The 19,838-nt window shown below is 42.8% G+C and overlaps 1 protein-coding gene across 1 annotated transcript; it reads left to right on the top strand.

Annotated features, from left to right (window-relative positions):
- Window positions 1-3,763: 3,763 nt before the first annotated feature.
- MARVELD2 (MARVEL domain containing 2) lies at window positions 3,764-19,429 on the top strand. The gene is made up of 6 exons (XM_052659302.1): window positions 3,764-4,912; window positions 6,049-6,084; window positions 11,663-11,811; window positions 15,477-15,648; window positions 18,680-18,730; window positions 19,307-19,429. Exons 1-6 carry the CDS (start codon window positions 3,764-3,766, stop codon window positions 19,427-19,429), a joined length of 1,680 nt encoding a protein of 559 aa, XP_052515262.1.
- The last annotated feature ends 409 nt before the right edge of the window (window positions 19,430-19,838 follow it).

The following is a 19,838-nucleotide window of genomic DNA, read 5'->3' as shown; positions in this document are numbered from 1 at the left end:
GAAGAATCCCAGGAACAGAGAAGCCTGGCGGGCTACAGTCCACAGGGCCACAAGAGTCGGACACGACTTAGCGACTTAACCAAACCACCACCAAGGTGATCTAATTCAAATAAGCTACTTTTCACAAGTCTTTCTGTTGTTCAGTCCCTAAGTCGCGTCGCATTCTTTGCAACCCCATGTACGTAGCCCTGCCTGTTCTTCACTATCTCTTAGTTTGCTGAAACTCATGTCCATTGAGTTGGTGATGCCATTAGAAGTGAGCATAAATTAGACCCATTATGAGTGAGTGAAGTCGCTCAGTCGAGTCCGACTCTTTGCGACCCCATGAACTGTAGCCTACCAGGCTCCTCTGTCCATGGGATTTTCCAGGCAATAGTACTGGAGTGGATTGCCATTTCCTTTTGCCAAATTGCTGCTGCTGCTGCTGCTGCTGAGTCACTTAAGTCGTGTCCGACTCTGTGCAACCCCAGAGAGGGCAGCCCACCAGGCTCCCCGGTCCCTGGGATTCTCCAGGCAAGAACACTGGAATGGGTTGCCATTTCCTTCTCCAATGCATGAAAGTGAAAAGTGAAGTCGCTCAGTCCTGTCTGAGTCCTAGGGACCCCATGGACTGCAGCCTACCAGGCTTCTCCGTGCATGAGATTTGCCAGGCAGGAGTACTGGAGTGGGTTGCCATTGCCTTCTCCGTTTGCCAAACTGGTATCTCTTAAATGCCTGTATATCAAAGATATTGAAGGATATGTAAAACTTGTTAAAGTTATTTGTTGTGCTTTTGCCTCTACTTTTTTTAGGAAAATGTATTTCAAGAATTATACTAGTACTACGCATTCTTAGAATTTAAGTACTTTTAGACAACAGATAAAGAGATAAAAGACCATAAAAATACTGCTAATTGCTGTCATTTATATAAATTATTTTCTATACTAAATTTTTTCTCCTACTTTTCAGTGGGCACCATGTTGGGACTCACAGTTAGTTCTTTAAAATTGGAGTGCCCCTTTAGAATAACCCCAGAATTTAGACCTCTCCAGCTCCACTCAATACCCAGGTGATTGTATTTAGTCTGAGGTAGTATATACCCTTCTGTGGGCAGCCTACCTACATGTTAGTTTTGCCTGAACTCTTCACAGGTGTCTCAGACTCTCTTTAGGCTGCTCCTCCAAGGACTAAACTGGAGCAGTGTAGAAATGTTGTAGATAAAAAGATCTGATGTCTGGGATTTGCTTTAATCTATTGACAAATAAAGGGGAAGGTATAAATGAAATAGTATTGATAAGTTGATAATTACTGAAGGTTGCTAATGGGCACATAAGGGCTCGTAATACTATTCTTTCCACTTTGTATTGTGTTTGGAAGTTTCTTTATTAAAAATTTTAATTCCCTGTACAGAGAGTTTGACCTCTTCTTGCTATCTTTGTTGCCACCACCATGGCCCATTGGAGTACAGTAGACCCTTGAACAACACAGCTTTGAACTGTGAGGGTCCACTGAGATACTTTTTTTTTTTCTCCAATAAATATGTATACAGTACTGAGTGGTTTGCAGTTGGTTGAATCCCTGGATTTGGAATCACAACTGCACTTTACCAACTCCTCCTGTGTTGGTCAAGGGTCAACTGTATTTCAGCGACCTCCTAGCCAGTCTCCCTCTTTTCACTCTTTTCTCCTGGAATGTACTATTAACAGCATCCAGAGTGATCCTGTTTAAAAAAAAAATAACATCATGTCAGACCTCTACTGAAAATTTTCCAGTGGCTTCTCATGTCACTCTCAATAGAAGCCTGAATCCTTTCTAATGATTTTTAGGTCCTAAGGATTCAGGCAGCCTCAGTTCTACTACGCACCTCTCATGCTGTTGCTGCCTCCATGCCTCAGCAATGCTAGGCACTCCCACTTTAAGGCTTTTACACTAGCTGTTCCAGCTGCCCGAAGCACTTCCCCTGATACCTGCCTGGCATCTCTTCTCATCTCCTTCGTTTCTATATTCAGATGTCTTGTTCTCTCTGAAGAATTCCCTGGCCACTCTATTTAAAATTATAGCATCCTATCCACACTGCATTTCTTTTCCTCTTTCCTAACTTTGTTCATTGGCATCTATTTCACTTGCCTTATCTGTCATCTGTCATCACTGCTCCTCACCCCCAGTATTTAAGCTGCATGAAGGCAAGGATTTCCATCAACTTTTTTCACCGATACATCTTCAGCAAACCTTGTGCATGACGGGTACTTGGTAAATAATTCTTTGAGTGATAGATCTCTGTTTGACAAAGTAAAGACAAAACCTTAGGAATTTCTAAATTGTTCAACATTGTAAAGGTGGGATTACCAGCTTTAATTCTGAGACCTTTACAGTGCCAAATACAATACCATGTGCCCAGTGAGCCTTCAATAAATACTCACGAGCAGTTTGAGGGAGAAAAGCATTGTACCTTAAACGTAGTAGTTGTAATAGCAAATAGTTTCCTTTTTGCATATGTGTTCACGTCGTTGGTTTCTTGAAGGAAATCATCAAGTTAAAAAGTGTATTTTCTACTTTTCAGATGGATTGAATACTCTCTAAGATAGCTTTTTGGGCTTCCTTTGTGGCTCAGCTGGGAAATAATCCACCTGCAATGGCAGGAAACCTGGGTTTGATCCTGGGTTGGGAAGATGCCCTGGAGAAGGGAAAGGCTACCTACTCCAGTATTCTGCCCTGGGGAATTCCATGGACTGTGTAGTCCATAGCGTCACAAAGAGTCAGAAACCACCTTCTAAAAAGATTTTTTATTTATTTATGGCTACATTGGGTCTTCGTTGCTACGCACAGGCTTTCTCTGGTTGCAGTGAACAGGGCTGCTCTCTAGTTAACGGTGTGTGACTTTTCTTATTGCAGAGCACGGCCTCTAGGCGCTTGGGCTCAGTAGTTGCAGCTCACAGGGTTAAAGCTTTGGGCGCAATAGTTGTGGTCCACAGGCTTAGTAGCCCCGAGGCAGATGGAATCTTCACAGACCAGGGATTGAACGCATGTCCCCTGCACTGGCATGCAAATCCTTAATCACTGGACCACCAGACAAGTCTTCTGAGATACTTTATGAGTCTTTCCATGGCTGCAGCAAATCATCTTTAAATAATTGCTCTGGAAAGAGTGATGTCCATGGGCATTGCTGTGGCTCTGAGAAGTCAATTTTCTAGTGTCAAGCATTATCCCATTAGAGTGGAAGAAGCGACTCCCAAAACATGACTTCCCAAGTTAGGAAGGAAAGGAGCTGTCCAGTCCATGTGTTTACCAGACTGATTCTCGTGGGCTGTTCCAAAACAGACTTGAGTTAATGAAAGTGAAGAGTATTTGTTGACCCATCAGATTTTGGTACGCTCAAACTCTTAAATATGTTTATTTAGATATTTGAGGAAAGGACTCTGCTTGAAATGTGTTAGCACCCTGCATTAAAATTTAGTCTCATTTTTGTTTTTTTACATTTTGGTTTTTATAGGGCTCATAGGTAAATTTGACTTATAAATGTTGTGATCTCTAAGGTTTAAGATTTTAATTGCCCTTAAAATCTCATAGAATGATTCTGTATCCCTGGCTAACGTAATTGTTACACATCTTTAAAATGTACGTATTTGCTTTGTCATTTTCTATATCATAATGATTAGGTATGATCATATTGGTTTCCTGAATATGATCATTTGATAATAAGTGACTAAAACCAGCATTATTGAAGGGATACATAGCTAAGCATAAGAGATAACTTTAATCCTGACCCCAGGTGTGAACATCACAAATGTCGTCCAGTGACAGAAGATCCAGGAATCGGGACAGACACTATGATGAGGTCCCAAGGGACTCAGACTATCCAGATGGCACCGTAAGAACCTTCCAGACTCTTCGAGACAGTGAGCTGGCCGTGAGCGCTGATCCATTGCCACCACCCCCTCTCCCATTACAGCCGCCCTTCGGCCCAGAATTCTACTCAAGTGACACAGAGGAACCGGCTGTCGCGCCGGATCTCAAGCCTGTAAGACGCTTTGTCCCAGAGTCCTGGAAGAACTTCTTCAGAGGGAAGAAAAAGGACCCAGAGTGGGATAAGCCGGTATCAGACATCAGATACATCTCCGATGGAGTGGAGTGTTCACCTCCAGCCTCGCCCACGAGATCAAACCATCGTTCACCCCCAAACTCCTGCCAAGATCCTCACGGCGGGTCTGAAGGCAGCTGGCATTCCCAGAAAGAGACTGAGGCCATGTTTCCTCACGATCCCTGTGGATCCCTAGGCCGACACACGCACACAGCCCGCACCTACAGCGAGAAGGTAGAGGAGTACCACCTTAGGTATTCCTACATGAAGTCGTGGGCAGGCCTGCTGCGGATCCTGGGGATGGCCGAGCTGCTGCTGGGGGCCGGCGTTTTGGCTTGCGTCACAGCGTACATTCACAAGGACAGCGAGTGGTATAACATGTTTGGATATTCACAGCCCTACGGCATAGGAGGCATGGGTGGCCTGGGCAGTACCTATGGGGGCTATTACTACAGTGGCCCCAAAACTGCTTTTGTCCTTGTGGTTGGTGGCTTGGCCTGGGTGGCCACCATCATCATCCTGGTGCTTGGCATGTCCATGTATTATCGGACCATCCTCTTGGACTCAAACTGGTGGCCCCTCACTGAATTTGGAATCAATGTCTCCTTGTTCATTTTGTACATGGCCGCAGCCATAGTCTACGTGAATGATACCAACCGAGGGGGACTCTGCTACTATCCGTTATTTAACACACCAATGAACGCAGGATTCTGCCGGGTGGAAGGAGGGCAGATAGCAGCCATGGTCTTCCTCTTTGTCACCATGATTGTTTATCTCCTTGGTGCTTTGGTTTGCCTAAAGTTGTGGAGGCACGAGGCGGCTCGGAGACACAGGGAATACGTTGAGCAACAGGAGGTAAGGGATTTCACCATCTTTGTTCTTCCTGCTATTAGCTCCCTCCTTAAATACCTGTAGTTCTCCAAACAAAGCTGTCGTTGTTGTTTTTAATGGTCTGAAGTTCCAAAGGCCTCACTCAGTATCTGACATGCTCTGACCAGATAGCCCACTCTGGCGTGTCACTGTTTTATAACATTGCAAGAAGACGCCAGATGTGTAATGTAATATATAGTTCACTGGTTGCACTATTGTCTGTCCAATACGTAAGAGAAGACACAGCTACTGAATTTCTATGAAGAAGAATAATAACATATTCAGTAAAGTAAATGGCCCATCATTAAGTTTAAGAACAATCTTGATTCCTTAGTATGGTAAGACTTAATAAAAAGCATAATTGTTCAGTTGCAAGAGGAAAGTGTTCATTTAAATCTGTAATGAAATCTGAAACCCACTTTTCTTGGAGTTTATAAATTTATCTCAGTATTGTGAGCATATTTTTAAGTTTTACATCTGTGTATGCAAAATACAGAATTTTAAATTCTAATCAGTGTGGAATCAGATAGTGAGACACATCCTTATAATTTTATGTAAGTTAATAATAATGGAGTTCTTAATATCACTTCAAATTCTACGTTATAATGGCTATCATTCATATAATTCTCTTTTATTTCTTTTCCTTCTCTTAACAGAAGCTTGTTTTTATAAGACTTTGCGTAATGGTTGATTAAACTTGAATCACTTCTGATGCCTGTTTGTGTTGCTGTAACTTCCTAAATGTTAAGACATACTGGTGTGTAGCTTTTTGAATTATAAAATTAATAATGTAACCATCCCAAACTCTCTAATTGTGTTGGGTAGTGGGAATCAAGAATAAATGAAGTCTCTAGGTAGTTCAAGGCAACTCCATAATCATCACTATCATCTTCTTATTGCCGGCTCTGCTCTCTGCTCCTGATTGACAGGGGGTCACAATTATTCCTCCTCCTCTGATTCTCCACTGGCCCATCAAAACGTGGCCAGAAGAGTTGGGAATGCATCTGTAGAGAATCGGTATCTATAAAATTGAAATTGGGCTATAAATACAAAGGGATGAAACTATTTGCTCAGTAGCTTCACACACCTCTAAAAAGTCATTTTAACTCTTTCTGTTCCAGATAAGTGAACCATCATTGGCATCGAAAAGGAAAATGGTAAGAACAAAGTCCACAGCATATTTTGTCTCTGGATTTGCCAGTTTTCTCTCTTGTCTGTTTGTAGATCACCTGTCTGTAAAAGTGTATCTATTGCATTAAGTTCATAATAGGACCTTTTAGCTTTTTTCTAATACTAAGAGGGCCAAATCAGACAAGGCTATTTGTAGTATCTTTTAATTTTGTTAGATGAAAGCTTCTGCAGGTGAACATAGTTGGTTCTTATTATATATTTATTTTTTTTTAATGAAGGCAGTTCTCCCCAATTTTTTTCCACTGTCTTCAGTTCTTCTCCATTCTTTCCTATTCTTGTCATGTTGTTTTCAGATGCCAAATTTTGTCGTGTTGGGAAAGAAATCCCTATTCCACAATTTACTAACTGTGACGGTAGACAAGGTACTTACCTTCCCAGGCCTCAGTTTCTTCATCTGTAAAATTCAGATAGTAATAATTTCTACCTCACAAGTTTGCTTGAGCTGTTATTATAATTATTGTATATATAGAAAAATGTAATATATTTTAATCATAATGTTACCTCATTGAAAAGTTCTTAAGATATTGGGCATTATTTCTTTTCCTTTTTTTTGGAGGGGGGTGCCACATGGGATGCGGGATTTTAGTTCCTGGACTAGAAATTGAACCCATGCCCCTATAGTGGAAGCATGGAGTCCTGATCATTGGACTACTAGGAAAGTCCCTGGGCTTTATTTCTAAGCAAAAAGTTAAGAATCCAACCTTTGGATTTGTTTGTTTCTTTAAAAAGGAAGTGTATTCCCTTAATTCAAAATGCGAAAGGATCTCTCACGAAGTCTTCTCTTGTCCCTGTACGGTGGCTTCCCATTCTCCCGTGGAGGCAACCAGTGTTACCAGTATGCTGTGTTTCCTTTCAGAAGTGTGTTAGATAGATATCTCTTTGCTTTACTCCTTGTTTTACACAAATGGTAGCATACCATACCTACTGTTATATCCCTTATTTTTTTCACTAAACAATGTATTTCTAAGATTTTTCCTTATTAGTACATAAAAACTTCTGCGTTCTTGGTTTCTAACTACGGAGTATTGCATTTTGTGGTTAGACTGTAATTCATTTAGTCAGATATTAACATGTAAGTTGTTTCCAGCCTCTCACTATTAAAAATAGTGCTACGGTGAATAACCTTGTACATATGACTACATACTTATACAGACTTCCTTTCATATATGTACAAGGACACTGAAATTCTGAGAAGTGAGTTTCTGGATCAAAAGGCATGTACATTTTTGTTTTGACTGCCAGATTGCCCAATAGAAGGTCTACCGATTTCTATCCTCAACACACTACAGGCTTCCTCACACCCTCACCACACAGTGTTAGGAAATTTGTTGACATCCGTCAGCCTGGTAGGTAAAAAATATCACTAATGTAGAAATTTGCATTTCTCGTAGCAGGAGTGAGGTTGAGCCTTTTTCATATGTTTTCATTTTCTTCCCTATTAACTGTCTGTTTATATCTTGTCCAGTTTTTTTAAATTGGGTTGCTAATTTCTTTAAGTTCTTTTTTGTTAAGTGCATTCATCTTGAAAATACCTTTGATGAGGTTCTTTTTCACTTTGTTCTCAATTATGTTGTAACATACAAATATTAATACTATTTGAAAACATTTTGTTCATGCTGAAATAAGGACGTTATTAAGTGGATGAGCAACAGCCTGTCTTAGCAATCATGATTAAAACAACGGTGTCATCATTAATTCATTCATTGAACAAACATGTGACAGGTTGTGGGCCAGTGACATGGATACAACAAGGAACATTATCTCCATTTCCCAGGGGCTTACAAATCTAGTGAAAAACAGAGACAAAAGATCAGTAGAGTGATTGTGTGTGAGTGTGAGAATAAGCAAGCAAGAAGTACAAAACTAAATAACTCACTTACAGATTTGTGTTTCTATATCACCTCCTCAGGAAATCAATTTATGAATGATAATATCTCAAATTCAACATTATTCATTGATCAAAGCAACTCTGAGGATCTGTAATTAGCCATGGTTTCTAAAGAGTCAGTTGCATTAAATGATTGACACGTATATGAAGTCATCTGAATTACAGCTGCGCTTTGCTGTGGTGTTCTTGGAGATCCATAAATCTTTAGAAATCAAGGGATATCTGACCAGTCCTGACTGACCATGCATGGGGATAAGTGAGACTGGTATTAATAGCTGATCTGTAGAATATTGAAGAGTTTTTCCTCTCACAGGACAGTGTGAACCTAGTGTTACAAACCCCTACAGTTTAAACATTGTTCATAGAATTAGAGCAATACTGCTTTGTGTGTGGTGGGCGGCGTTTGGGTTGTTTTTTAATTGTACTTTGTTTTAACTTCCTGATTCCCTTGTGTTCATTTTAAATGTTCATTTATTTATTCAACATTAATTGCGTCAGGATATACATTTCAGTTAGATTTATGACTAACTCAGTGGCTAATAATCAGAGTAAGCTAAATGGATCATCAGTTTTCTACAGAAAGAAGTTCTAAGTCCCTAAGTGTTGAGCAGATTTCTAAACTAGAAAAGTCAAAATCTAACCTGGAGAAGTTCCCTGGTGGTCCAGTGGCTAAGACTCCATATTCCCAATGCAGGGGGTCTGGGTTCAATCCGTGGTCAGAGAATTAGATCCCACATGCTGCAACTAAGATCTGATGCAGCCAAATAAATAAATAATTTTTTCTGATCTCATCTGGGCATAAAAAGTAATAGTGTGGGTTTGGGATTGGGGTCTGTGCATCATAACATCAAATACACTTATAGGGAGGGACACTCAGAAATTGAACAAAAGCACCCTGAAACACATGTCTGACTCTCCCCATTTCTAACTTGACAGTGTATTCCTCCAGCCCATTTTTTATTTGAAAAGCTTAGTAATTATATCCATAACGTTACTTACCCCAGGCTGAATCGCTTTCTCTTGCCTCACAGCAAAGCTTTTCTGTGACAAGACTAGTTTTTGCTAGATGCAGAGGAAGGTCATGAAATCTGGGGCCTTGTGTTTGTAATCTGGAGTACTGTTTGAGAGTGGTGTGTCCCAGCGCTGGAGCCCGACTAACTTCCTTCCTGTGAAAGCCTGAAGAGGTTTTCATTTTTGTGTCATGTCTAGTTCTAGATTTTTTTCCCCAGGAGATTTTCTGAACTGATGATCAGTATGGTTCACCCAAAACAAGTGAAAGAAAATGTTAAGAACATAAAAACAGGGGGGAAAATGTAAAGCAGGTGAAACAGTCTGTGTGGAAATATTATGATTTCTTAGAACTTCTTTTTATATTAAAAGGTGAATCTTGGAATTAGGGATGGGCAAGTAAGGAAAATGAATAGCTTTGGCTTGACAAAAACTTGGTGACTGCAGCCATGAAATTAAAAGACACTTCCTCCTTGGAAGAAAAGCTACGACCAACCTAGATAGCATATTAAAAAGCAGAGACATAGCTTTGCCAACAAAGGTCTGTCTAGTCAAAGTTTTTCCAGTAGTCATGTATGGATGTGAGAGTTGGACTATAAAGAAAGCTGAACACTGAAGAACTGATGCTTTTGAACTGTGGTGTTGGAGATTTTTGAGAATCCATTGGGCTGCAAGAAGATCCAACCAGTCCATCATAAAGGAAATCAGTCCTGAATATTCATTGGAAGGACTGATGGTGAAACTGAAACTCCAATACTTTGGCGACCTGATGCAAAGAACCAACTCACTGCCAAAGACCCTGATGCTGGGAAAGATTGAAGGCATGAGGAGAAGGGGACAACAGAAGATGAGATGGCTGGACGGCATCACCGACTCAATGGACATGAGTTTGAGCAAGCTCCGGCAGTTGGTGATGGACAGGGAGGCCTGGCGTGCTACGATTCATGGGGTCGAAAAGAGTCAGAAACGACTGAGCGACTGAACTGACTGACTGACGGAGGGGGGAGCCTCACATGGACTCTCCTATCTAATGTGACTACCTGGGTAGAATTCGTGGTTTTGACCATGCAATCTGAGCCTGCCCCAGGGCTGCTGACCAAGAGGGTCAGTGTGCTCCCTGGACACTTCTCAGGCAGCTGTGGGGGAAAACAGTTTGTTAAATATTTAGAAGCTAAGAAGGGATGCCATGAAATGGAAATTCACTTACTTAAGCCAAAAAATTTCCCCTGATTTTAATACCATGTTGGATTTTCAAGATTAAGCATTAAAGAATTCAGTAGCATGAAGAAGCTATTCTGGTTCTGACCAGTGAGGAACAAAGCGCAATAGATGCTAACCTCAGAATATATTTCCTAAAATACTCTTGTTTGATCTCATTTCCTCTGGGTTTTCTGCTCTCCACTCGCGTTCCTGCTGTTTGGGGCCATGGCTGGGCATCGTTTCTGCGGAGGAGCCCTGGTTCCCCTTCCGCCTGCCTGGGTGCAGGCTTCCCCTCTCGGTAGCCCTCCCCCAGGGCGAGTCAGCAGCCTCTGCGTCTAATCTGGGCTTATCCATGGGCTGCACTATTTGGTGAGTTAACAATTGGAGGTTTTTAGTGTGAGCTAACACTAAATGAGACCTCAAAGGCAGCCTCTGAGAGATAGAGAAATCAGGAAACAAAGAATTTGCAAAGCTGCCTGACCAGGTGAAGAGCAAGGTTTTAAATTCTTGTTTTATATTTTGTTTGCAATAGACTAGGGTCCCTCCCCAGCCACTCTGAATTAGTAGATGGAGTTTTATTCAGCAAGCACAGACTGAAGACCCAAGGGAGGAGTGGAGGGAGCTTTCTTCCATGTCACGGAAAGCAGCATGCCTTTGCCCACCTCCGCCTATCACAGCCTCATTTCTAGTGTGCTGCTTGGGATTCCCTGGTGGCTCAGTAATTAAAGAATACGCCCACGATGTGGGAGAGCTGGGTTCGATCCCTGGATTGGGAAGATCCGCTGGAGTAGGAAAAGGCAACCCACTCCAGTGTTATTGCCTGGAGAATCCCCATGGGCAGAGGAGCCTGGTGGGCTACAGTCCGTGGGGTCATAGAGTTGGACACAACTGAGCAACGAAGCAGAGCACCGCAACCAGGACTTCGGGAACTTTAGGATTGAGTGATATACATTTAAGTAAGCTGATTTCCTCCTGCTATTCATTTAAAGAGCCCCAAAGTCAAAAAGTGCTGTTTTTGAGGGGCTTTGGGTTTTTCTTTTCCTTGGCTGTGCCATGCAACTCACAGGACCCAGGCTTTCAGCAGTGAGAGCGCAGTCTTAACTAGAAGGGCTGGGTTTTCATTGTTGCTTTTCACTTCATAGCTGTGAGACCTTGAATTCACTGAATCTCTCTGAACCTTACTCCTTTATTTGTAATGTGGAAACCCCTCTCCTGGAATCCACCAGCCTCTCCAGCCTGCTTGGTATTCTGGGCAGTGCCCAGTGGGGCCCCCAAGCACTCTCTCTATTCCTTTTTTTTTTTTAATGAGACTAGATTTTTAAAAAATTATTATTTATTTATTTTTGACTGTGCTGGGTCTTTATTCCTCTAAGAATAAAGTTGAGATTTTTTTGCTTTATTTTTTGCTTTTGTTTATAAATAAATCCTCTTTTTCCCTCTAACTGTAGTGTGACATGGCCACCAGTTGTGAGAGACAGAGAGACCAAGAAGTTAATTTTAAAGAACCGAGAGCCACAAAAATGAAACATGAGCTTCTGAGTGGACCTATTCCCCCGGGCCACATCCCAAAGCCGATCGTGATGCCAGACTACGTGGCGTGAGTATCTACCTTTCTTCAAGGTAGAGATAGCGAGGTTCCATTTGGAATTTCATTTTTCTGTTCGTCTTCAAGTTAATATTCTGCTTAAAGTCAATTATATTTGAACAGTTGTTTGTTTCCTGAGAGACAGTATATTGAATTGAAGGTACAGTATGGTCACTGAGGAATGAGATAATAAGCTGATTTCCTGTTCCTCTTGTTTTAATGAAAAAGTTATCACTTTGTTTTTCTTTTCTTCCAATTTTGAGATCTAAGTGACCACTGTTTATGTTTAGTGTGTAAGTGTAATGAAATCATGAACTTACATGCATCATAAAATGATTATCACAGTAGGTTTAGTGAACATCTATCATCTCATATAGATACAAAATTAAAGAAATGGAAAAAAATTTTTCCTTGTGATGAGAACTCTTAGGATTTACTCTTTTAATAATTTTCATATATAACATACAGCAATGTCAATTGTGTTTATCATGTTGTACATTGCATCTCTAATACTTATTTATCTCATAGCTGGAAGTTTGTAGGTTTTGATGACCTTCATCCAATTTTCTCTCCCTAAACTTCCTCTTCCCCTACCCCTGCCTCTGGTAACCACAAATCTGATCTCTTTTTCTGTGAGTTTGTTTTTGAAGCATAATTGACCTACAGCAGTATGTTAGTTCCTGGTACACAACATAATGATACTTTTCTATACTTTTCAAAATCATCCCCAGGATAAGTCTTATCATCTGTCATCATACAAAGATACTACATAGTTATTGACTGTATTCCCTGCACTGGGCGTGTCGTAACTGTGACTCACTTATTTTGCAGCTGAAAGTTTCTACCTGTTAATCTCCTTTACCAGTTTCTTTGTTTCCCCCACCTCTCTCCTCTCTGGCAACCACTACTTGTAGGTGACATAAATGGTTTTACGGCTTTTGTCTTTTAACCTTCCTTCTAGCTTATACGGGCTTCCCTGGTGGCTCAGAGGCTAAAGCGTCTGTCTGCAATGCAGGAGACCCGGGTTCAATTCCTGGATTGGGAAGATCTCCTGGAGAAGGCAATGGCACCCCACTCCAGTACTCTTGCCTGGAAAATCCCATGGACGGAGAAGCCTGGTAGGCTACAGTCCATGGGGTCGCAAAGAGTCAGACACAACTAAGTGATTTCACTTTCACTAGCTTTATACAGGGCTGATTTACTACCTTTAAGATTTTTCTTTTTTTTAATTTTCAGGTTTCTTGTTATGGCCTTTTCTACTTAAAGAAGTTCCTTTAACATTTCTTATAAAGCTAGTTTGGTGGTACTAAATCTTATCTTCTGCTTGTCTGTAAAATTTTTTGTTTCTTTTTTGTTTTTGTCTGTAAAATTTTTGATCTCTCCATCATATCTGAATGAAAGCCTTAACAGGTAGACTGTTTCTTGGTTGTAGATGTTCCCCTATCATCACTTTGTATATATTCTATTACTCCCTCCTGGCCTATAGAGTTTCTACTGAAATGTCATGTGATAGCCTTATGCCAGTTCCCTTGTGATAAACTGTTGCTTCTCCTTTGTTGCCCAGGCTAGGGAAGTTTTTAGCTATTAATGTGTCTAAATATTTTCTCTGTCCCTTTCTCTGTCTATTCTCCTTCTGGGACCCCTATAATGTGAATGTGAGTATTCATGATGTTGCCCCAGAGGTCTCCTAAACTGTTCTCACATTTTTTTGTTAAATCTCTTTTCAGTTCAAGTGAGTGATTTCCATTGCTCTGTCCTCCAGTTTGCTGATCTGTTGCTGTGTATCATCTTATCTACTGTTGATTCCTTTTTGGTAGAGTTTTCATTTCAGTTATTGTACTCTTCAGCTGTGCTTGGTGTCCTTTTCATTTTTTCACTCTTTGTTTAAAAGTTCTAACTTCTCACCCTGTCCATCCACTCTTCTCCTGAGTTCTTTGAACATCTTTATGAGTATAATCAGGTAGTTTGCTTATTTCCAGTGTACTTGGTTTTCTGGAGTTTTATCTTGTTTCCTCATTTGGAACATAATTTCCTGTAGCTTAGTTTTGCCTTATTTGCTGTTTTTATTTCTGTGTATTTGGTTGGTTGGTTTTGTTTCTTGGCCTTGCAGTAGTGGCTTTTTGTGTAAGATGTCCTATGTGTCCCCGCAGCGCACTCCCTTCTCGTTACCAGAGCTGCGTGCTCTAACAGTGTCCCCTGTGAGGGCTGCATGGGTCCTGCTCTTACGGCAGGCTGACTGCCATGGATGTCTGATAGGCGTGGCTGCCTCCTAGTCCTGCAGCCAGGCCCGGCCTTGTATGGAGGGTGGTGGCCATTGGTGGGTGGAGCTGGGTCATAAGGGTGATGCCTGTGAAGTCCCGGGGGGTCCTGGGGCTAGTGTTGCTCCACAGATGGGCAGAGCTGGTTTCCAGCGTTGGTGGTTGCAGGCCTGGGGAGCCCAGATCTAGGGTTAGCCTGCTTGAGTGAGGCCAGTTCCTGGCATGGCTGGCTGTGGGGTCCAGGGTGTCTGAAAGCTTGTATCCAGTCCCAGGGCAGCTGCTTCGGGGCCCAAAGTATCTCAGAGCTGAGCTTGGTCTTCTGGTGCTGGTGGGTATGCCAGGGTCTGGCCAGGGGAAAGGTTGCGGCAGGGGTCAGGGGGAGGCTTAGTCCCGTGACTTCAGCCTGTCGATGGGAAAGCTGGGGCCCAAGGAGTCCCAAGGGTAGTGCCAGTCAGCTGGTGGGGTGGCACCAGGTCCTGGGGTCCTGGAGTTGGTGTGCGCCCACTAGTAGGGCCAGGTGCTGGGGCTAGTGCTGGCCCACAGGTAGGCAGAGCTGGGTCCTGGGGTCTCTGGCTACAGGGTCTAGGGGTCCCAGAGCTGGTATTGGTCTTCTGGTGGATGGGCCCACCTGGCCCCCTTGTGAGTGGTACTATGACCCCACCTGGCTAGCTGCTGGGCCTGAGGCATCTCGGTACTGGTGCCCACAGGCTGGTGGGCTGGGCATCCCAGTACTGGTGCCCACAGGCTGGTGGGCAGGGCCTGGTCCCTGTGCCAGTAAGCCAGAGGGAGGGGTCCAGAATGGCACTTGTGGTAGAACGAGCTCCACAGAATAGTTGCTGTCAGTGTCTGTGGCCTCAGGGCGAGTTCCAGTTGCCTCTTGCCTCTCTGGGAGGCTCTCCAGGATCAGCAGTGGGTCTGACCCAGACGTCTTTCAGAAAACTGCTTCTGCTCTGGATCCTGGAGTGTGTGAGATTTTGTGTGCGTCTTTTAAGGGTAGAGTCTATTTGCCACAGTCCTCAGAGTCTCCTGAAAGTAAGGCTTGCTGACCTTCAACACCAGATATTCTGGGGCCTTGTCTTCCCAGTACAGAGGAGCCCAGAGTGGGGCTCGGACACCTCACTCCTCGAGCAGACCTCTGCAATTGTAGTCAATCCTCCCATTTGTGGGTCGGCCATCCAGGAGTATGGGTCTTGACTTTACTGTGTCTCTGCCCTCCTACCCATCTTGTCATGGTTGCTCCTTTAATAAACATCTTTAGTTGTAGAAGATATCTTCTGCTAGTCTTCTGGTCTCTCTTGTCAATAGTTGCTCTATAAATAGTTGTAATTTTGCTGTGGCCATGGAAGGAGGTGAGCTCAGGATCTTCCTACTCCACCATCTTGGCCACACTTCAACTTTGGTTTATTTTTTTTTCATCAGGAAATACCCTATGATTCAGACAGGTGATGAACGAGAACGCTATAAAGCTGTGTTCCAGGACCAGTTTGCAGAGTACAAAGAGCTCTCCGCAGAAGTTCAGGCCGTCCTGAGGAAGTTTGATGAGCTGGATGCCGTGATGAGCAGATTGCCGCGTCATTCAGAAAACCAGCAGGTGAGGGCCTGCACTGTTGGGGAGGAGTTCCGATAGAGGAAGGATGAATTCTGACTTTGTCTGAAATGTAGAGAAGGCATAACCATATATATCTGCTGTCTGGGCAAGTTACTTGAGATCTTCAGGGTGACAATTCAAAATATATCATTTAATGTCTTTTGCTTTCAGTTGTTAAACAGTATTTTATTTTCCTACTTAAGTAAAATATAAATTTGCCCAAGGTACACACTGAGTCAATTAGGGTCCCAAAGGAGACAGACAGCACACTCAAACTAAGATAATTTGAGGAGGGTTTATTCACAAATGGTGGATGGAGTGTAGAGGAGCCGCCAGTGGCCATGCATTCTCCAGGGCAAGTCACAGCTGAGCAGCTAGCACCCCAGGCCCAGAGAGCACAGCGGGTTAGGGTGGAAAGTGGATCTGAGGCTGCACATGTGAGCTGCAGGGCCCGTGCTTCAGACGGATGACCGTGGTTAAGGCAGAAAGGAAAACCAAGGTGGAGACGGCAGTCATGGAGACTCATGCTTTTTCTCTAATGTTTTGTCTTTTTCACATTTTAATATCTGGGAAATCTGGATGCCCTCATAATCAATGGCATTTTTTTACCTGACATGCATTTCTTTCATTGAAATATAATTCACATAACATAAATTCATTGCTTTTAAGTGTCAATTCAGTGGTTTCGTGTTTTTTTTGTTGTTTTTTTTTTCATGTTTTTGTTTGTTTGTTTGTTTGTTTTGGGTGTTTGTGGGGTGTTTTGGCTATGCCATACAACCTGCGAGATCCCAGTTTCCCTGATCAGGGATTGAACCCACTCCCTCAGCAGTGAAAGCCCAGAGTCCTAACCACTGGACTGTCAGGAAACTCCCTGGTTGGCTTTAATATATTCACAAAGTTGTATAACCATTACCACTCTAATTCCAGAACATTTTTATCAACCCCCTCCAAAAAATATAACCCGTACCCCTTAATACTAATTCCCCATGTGCCCTCTCTCCAGCCACTGACAGCTACTGATGCTTTCTATCTGTGTGAATTTGCCTGTTTTGAACACTTCACATAAATGCAGTAATATAGTGTGCGTGTGGCACTCAGTTGTGTCTAATTCTTGGCAACCCCGTGGACTGTAGCCCACCAGGCTCCTCTGTCCACAGAATTTTTCAGGCAGCTTTGCTGAAGTGGGTTGCCATTTCCTCCTCCGGGGCTCTTCCCAACCCTGGGGATCAAATGCTCATCTCCTGCATGGGCAGATCCTTTACCACTGCGGCACCTGGGAACTGGCCTCGAATGTCTGGCTTCTCTTGTTTAGCCTCGTGTTTTCAAGGTTCATCAATGTTGTGTCAGAAGTCAATATTTCATTATTTTTTGTGGTAGAAGAATAATATTCCTTTGTATGAATTTCTTTATCCATTTATCAGACAATGCACAGTGGATTGTTTCCATGTTTTGGCTATTATAAATAATGCTGCTATGCACATTTGTGTGTAAAGGAGCACACACATGTAAAGGAACATTTATCCTTTATAAAAAGAATGTATTAATTTAATCTACCACTTGTGTCATTGAAAATTTTAAAACTCATACAGCAGTTTTAAATAAATGTCAAATGTACATATATATAGAGTATATATCCATATTATATGGGGCTTCCCTGGTGGCGCTAGTGGTAAAGAACCTGCCTGCCAAAGGAGGAGACATGAGAGTCACAGCTTCAACCCCTGGGTCAGGAAGATCCCCTGGAGGAGGGCATGGCAGCCCACGCCAGTATTCTTGCCTGGAGAATCCCATGGACAGAGGAGCCTGGAGGGCTGCAGTCCATAGGTTTGCAAAGAGTTGGACACGACTGAAGCAACTTGGCACACACATGCATATTTCATATGTAGATATGCATATTCTTCATCTGAGACCTCTGTTAGTTGGGCGTCTTTGTTTTGATCAGACTTTCACACATACATTTAAACGAGTTATAATTATGAGCTCTCCCAGCCAAATGTGTAGAGTAGTGACATTTTCACCATCTTGGAGTGATGGAAAGGTGTTGGCTAAGAGACACCTGCACCAGGAACCAGGAGGGGTCCAGCACATAAGGCAGGTCCAGGATCAGTTAGTACCATTTGGTGAACAGACAAGGTCCACAGTTCCAAGAAGGGTGACCAAGTTTTGATGAGGAAGGGAGGAGCAGGCGTCAAGCATCTCAATCAGCGCAGGTTGGAAACAGCAGGCTGGTTGACAGACAGATGTCGAGAAACCCGACCGTCTTGCGTAGTCTCGAAGCCCAGGCCCGGTGGTCTCGGGTTTGCAGGCTTTGTATGAGTGAACAGGGCTCAGGCAGGTGGGTCTGCAGTTGGCGGGGTGGGAGGGTCCTCATTACAGCAGGCACAGAGAGGCTGAGTCCTCCAGTGAAAATCCCACAGGGTATCGACAGTAGTCATTTCCTCTGGTTTTTACCACGGCTTGGCAAGTAAGTAGCCAAACGACAGGGCCGCAGTTAGTCTGGGAGTCTCCTCCAGGCCTTATCCAAAGTGGAGATATTAATTGTATCACAAAAGTGAGCCTCTGGTCCACAGGCTGAACTTTGCATGGGCAGGAGTCTGCCAGCCAGGCTTATTCATCTCCCAGTGTGTACTCAGAACTCAGTGGCCAGTGTACTATTGAGACATTCTTTTTTTTTTTCCCTCACTGTGCTGGATCTTGGTTGTTGCCTGCGGGCTTTCTCTAGTTCCAGCGAGTGGGGGCTTCCTCTCTAGTTGCGATGCCCAGGCTTCTCATTTCAGTGGCTTCTCTTGTTGCAGAGCCCGGGCTCTAGGGCACCGGGCCTCAGTAGTTACAGCACTCAGGCTCAGTAGTTGTGGCACACGGGCTTAGTTGCTCTTTGCGGCATGTGGGATCTTCCCAGACCAGGGATTGAACCCATGTCCCCCTGCTTTGGTAGGCAGATTCTTAACCACTAGACCACCAGGGAAGTCCTCTTGAGATACGATCTGAGTAACTGCAAGTATTTTCATTCACGTGTATGATATATTATTTTTAGGAACACGAGAGAATTTCAAGAATCCACCAAGAGTTTAAGAAAAAAAAGAATGTGAGTAAAACCATTTCGTTCTTATGGTGTAGCCTTATCCAGGTACAGTGGTGACAACTGACAGACTTCAGATTGTTGTAGCTAATGTAGTTCTTGTGTTGTGATTCTTAAGATGCTACTTGTTAGGAACCGCGGATGGCTGCTGGGCGCCCTCTGTTCTCTCTGTCCTGATACATTCTGCTGTGTCCTGCTTTAGGAACCCAGGGAAATGAGCCCCGGGACGGAGCTCTCCACCCACATTCATTCACAAAGATTTAAGTTCTTCTACAGGTTTCTAATTCCATCCCTGACTTAATTGTACAAATCAGTAGACGCTGCGGAGTGCTTTTATTAATCCATGGTTTACCCTTTAATGTATTCTAAACTACTCAGGTTAAGGGCACGTCAGCTCTCTACTTCTGACTCAATTTTGCTATGAACCAAAAGCTGTTCTAAAAAATAAAATCTACTGAAGTACATGTAGAGAACTTCCTATTATTCTAGTTGGGCAGATTTTGAAATCTACTATGAAAGGCCGTTTTCAGGATTTCACTGAGGAAGCCAGCGGCTGGGATAACAGCTATGTTTCTTTTCCAGGACCCTACATTTCTAGAAAAAAAAGAACGCTGTGATTATCTGAAGAATAAACTTTCTCACATAAAGCAAAGGATTCAAGAATATGATAAAGTAATGAATTGGGATGTACAGGATTATTCTTAAAACTTATTTGAAACCACTTTTTTATATCATGCTTAATATTTATTTACTATCTTTTTTATGCTGATGTCTGTGATAGAGAAGCAAATGCCTCATGAATAGGCTTCTGGTTGGTTTAGCTGGTATGTCACGTTAAGACAGTTTGCAATGCATTTCAGACATTTCAAAACAAATTCAGATTTACTAAGGGCCTTTACTGAGAGTGGAAGAAATTCTGGATTCATCTGTGTGCAAGTGATATTTATGCTGTTAAAATTGATTCAGATATTGTGTCCTTGTGGTGTGACGATTGAGTGAAGTCATCAGTCCTGGTGCTGCCCTTTCCTTTTTCACTTAGGCCGGTTGGGACTTTTTAGGACAAATGTCTCATCTTAGCCAAAGACGTCGTTTCTTCCATTGAAAGGGGTTTGAA

Source organism: Budorcas taxicolor, chromosome 20 (genome assembly GCF_023091745.1).
Source record: "Budorcas taxicolor isolate Tak-1 chromosome 20, Takin1.1, whole genome shotgun sequence".
Lineage (NCBI taxonomy): Eukaryota > Metazoa > Chordata > Mammalia > Artiodactyla > Bovidae > Budorcas > Budorcas taxicolor.
The sequence above is the reverse complement of the archived record's forward strand: the minus strand, read 5'-3'. Positions and strand labels throughout refer to the sequence as shown.

Coding starts and splice junctions, on each gene's coding strand:
- MARVELD2 (XM_052659302.1), top strand. CDS start 3,764: ATGTCGTCCAGTGACAGAAGATCCAGGAATCGGGACAGACACTATGAT. Junction 4,913..6,048: donor AATACGTTGAGCAACAGGAG/GTAAGGGATTTC, acceptor TTTCTGTTCCAG/ATAAGTGAACCATCATTGGC. Junction 11,812..15,476: donor GTGATGCCAGACTACGTGGC/GTGAGTATCTAC, acceptor TTTTTTCATCAG/GAAATACCCTATGATTCAGA.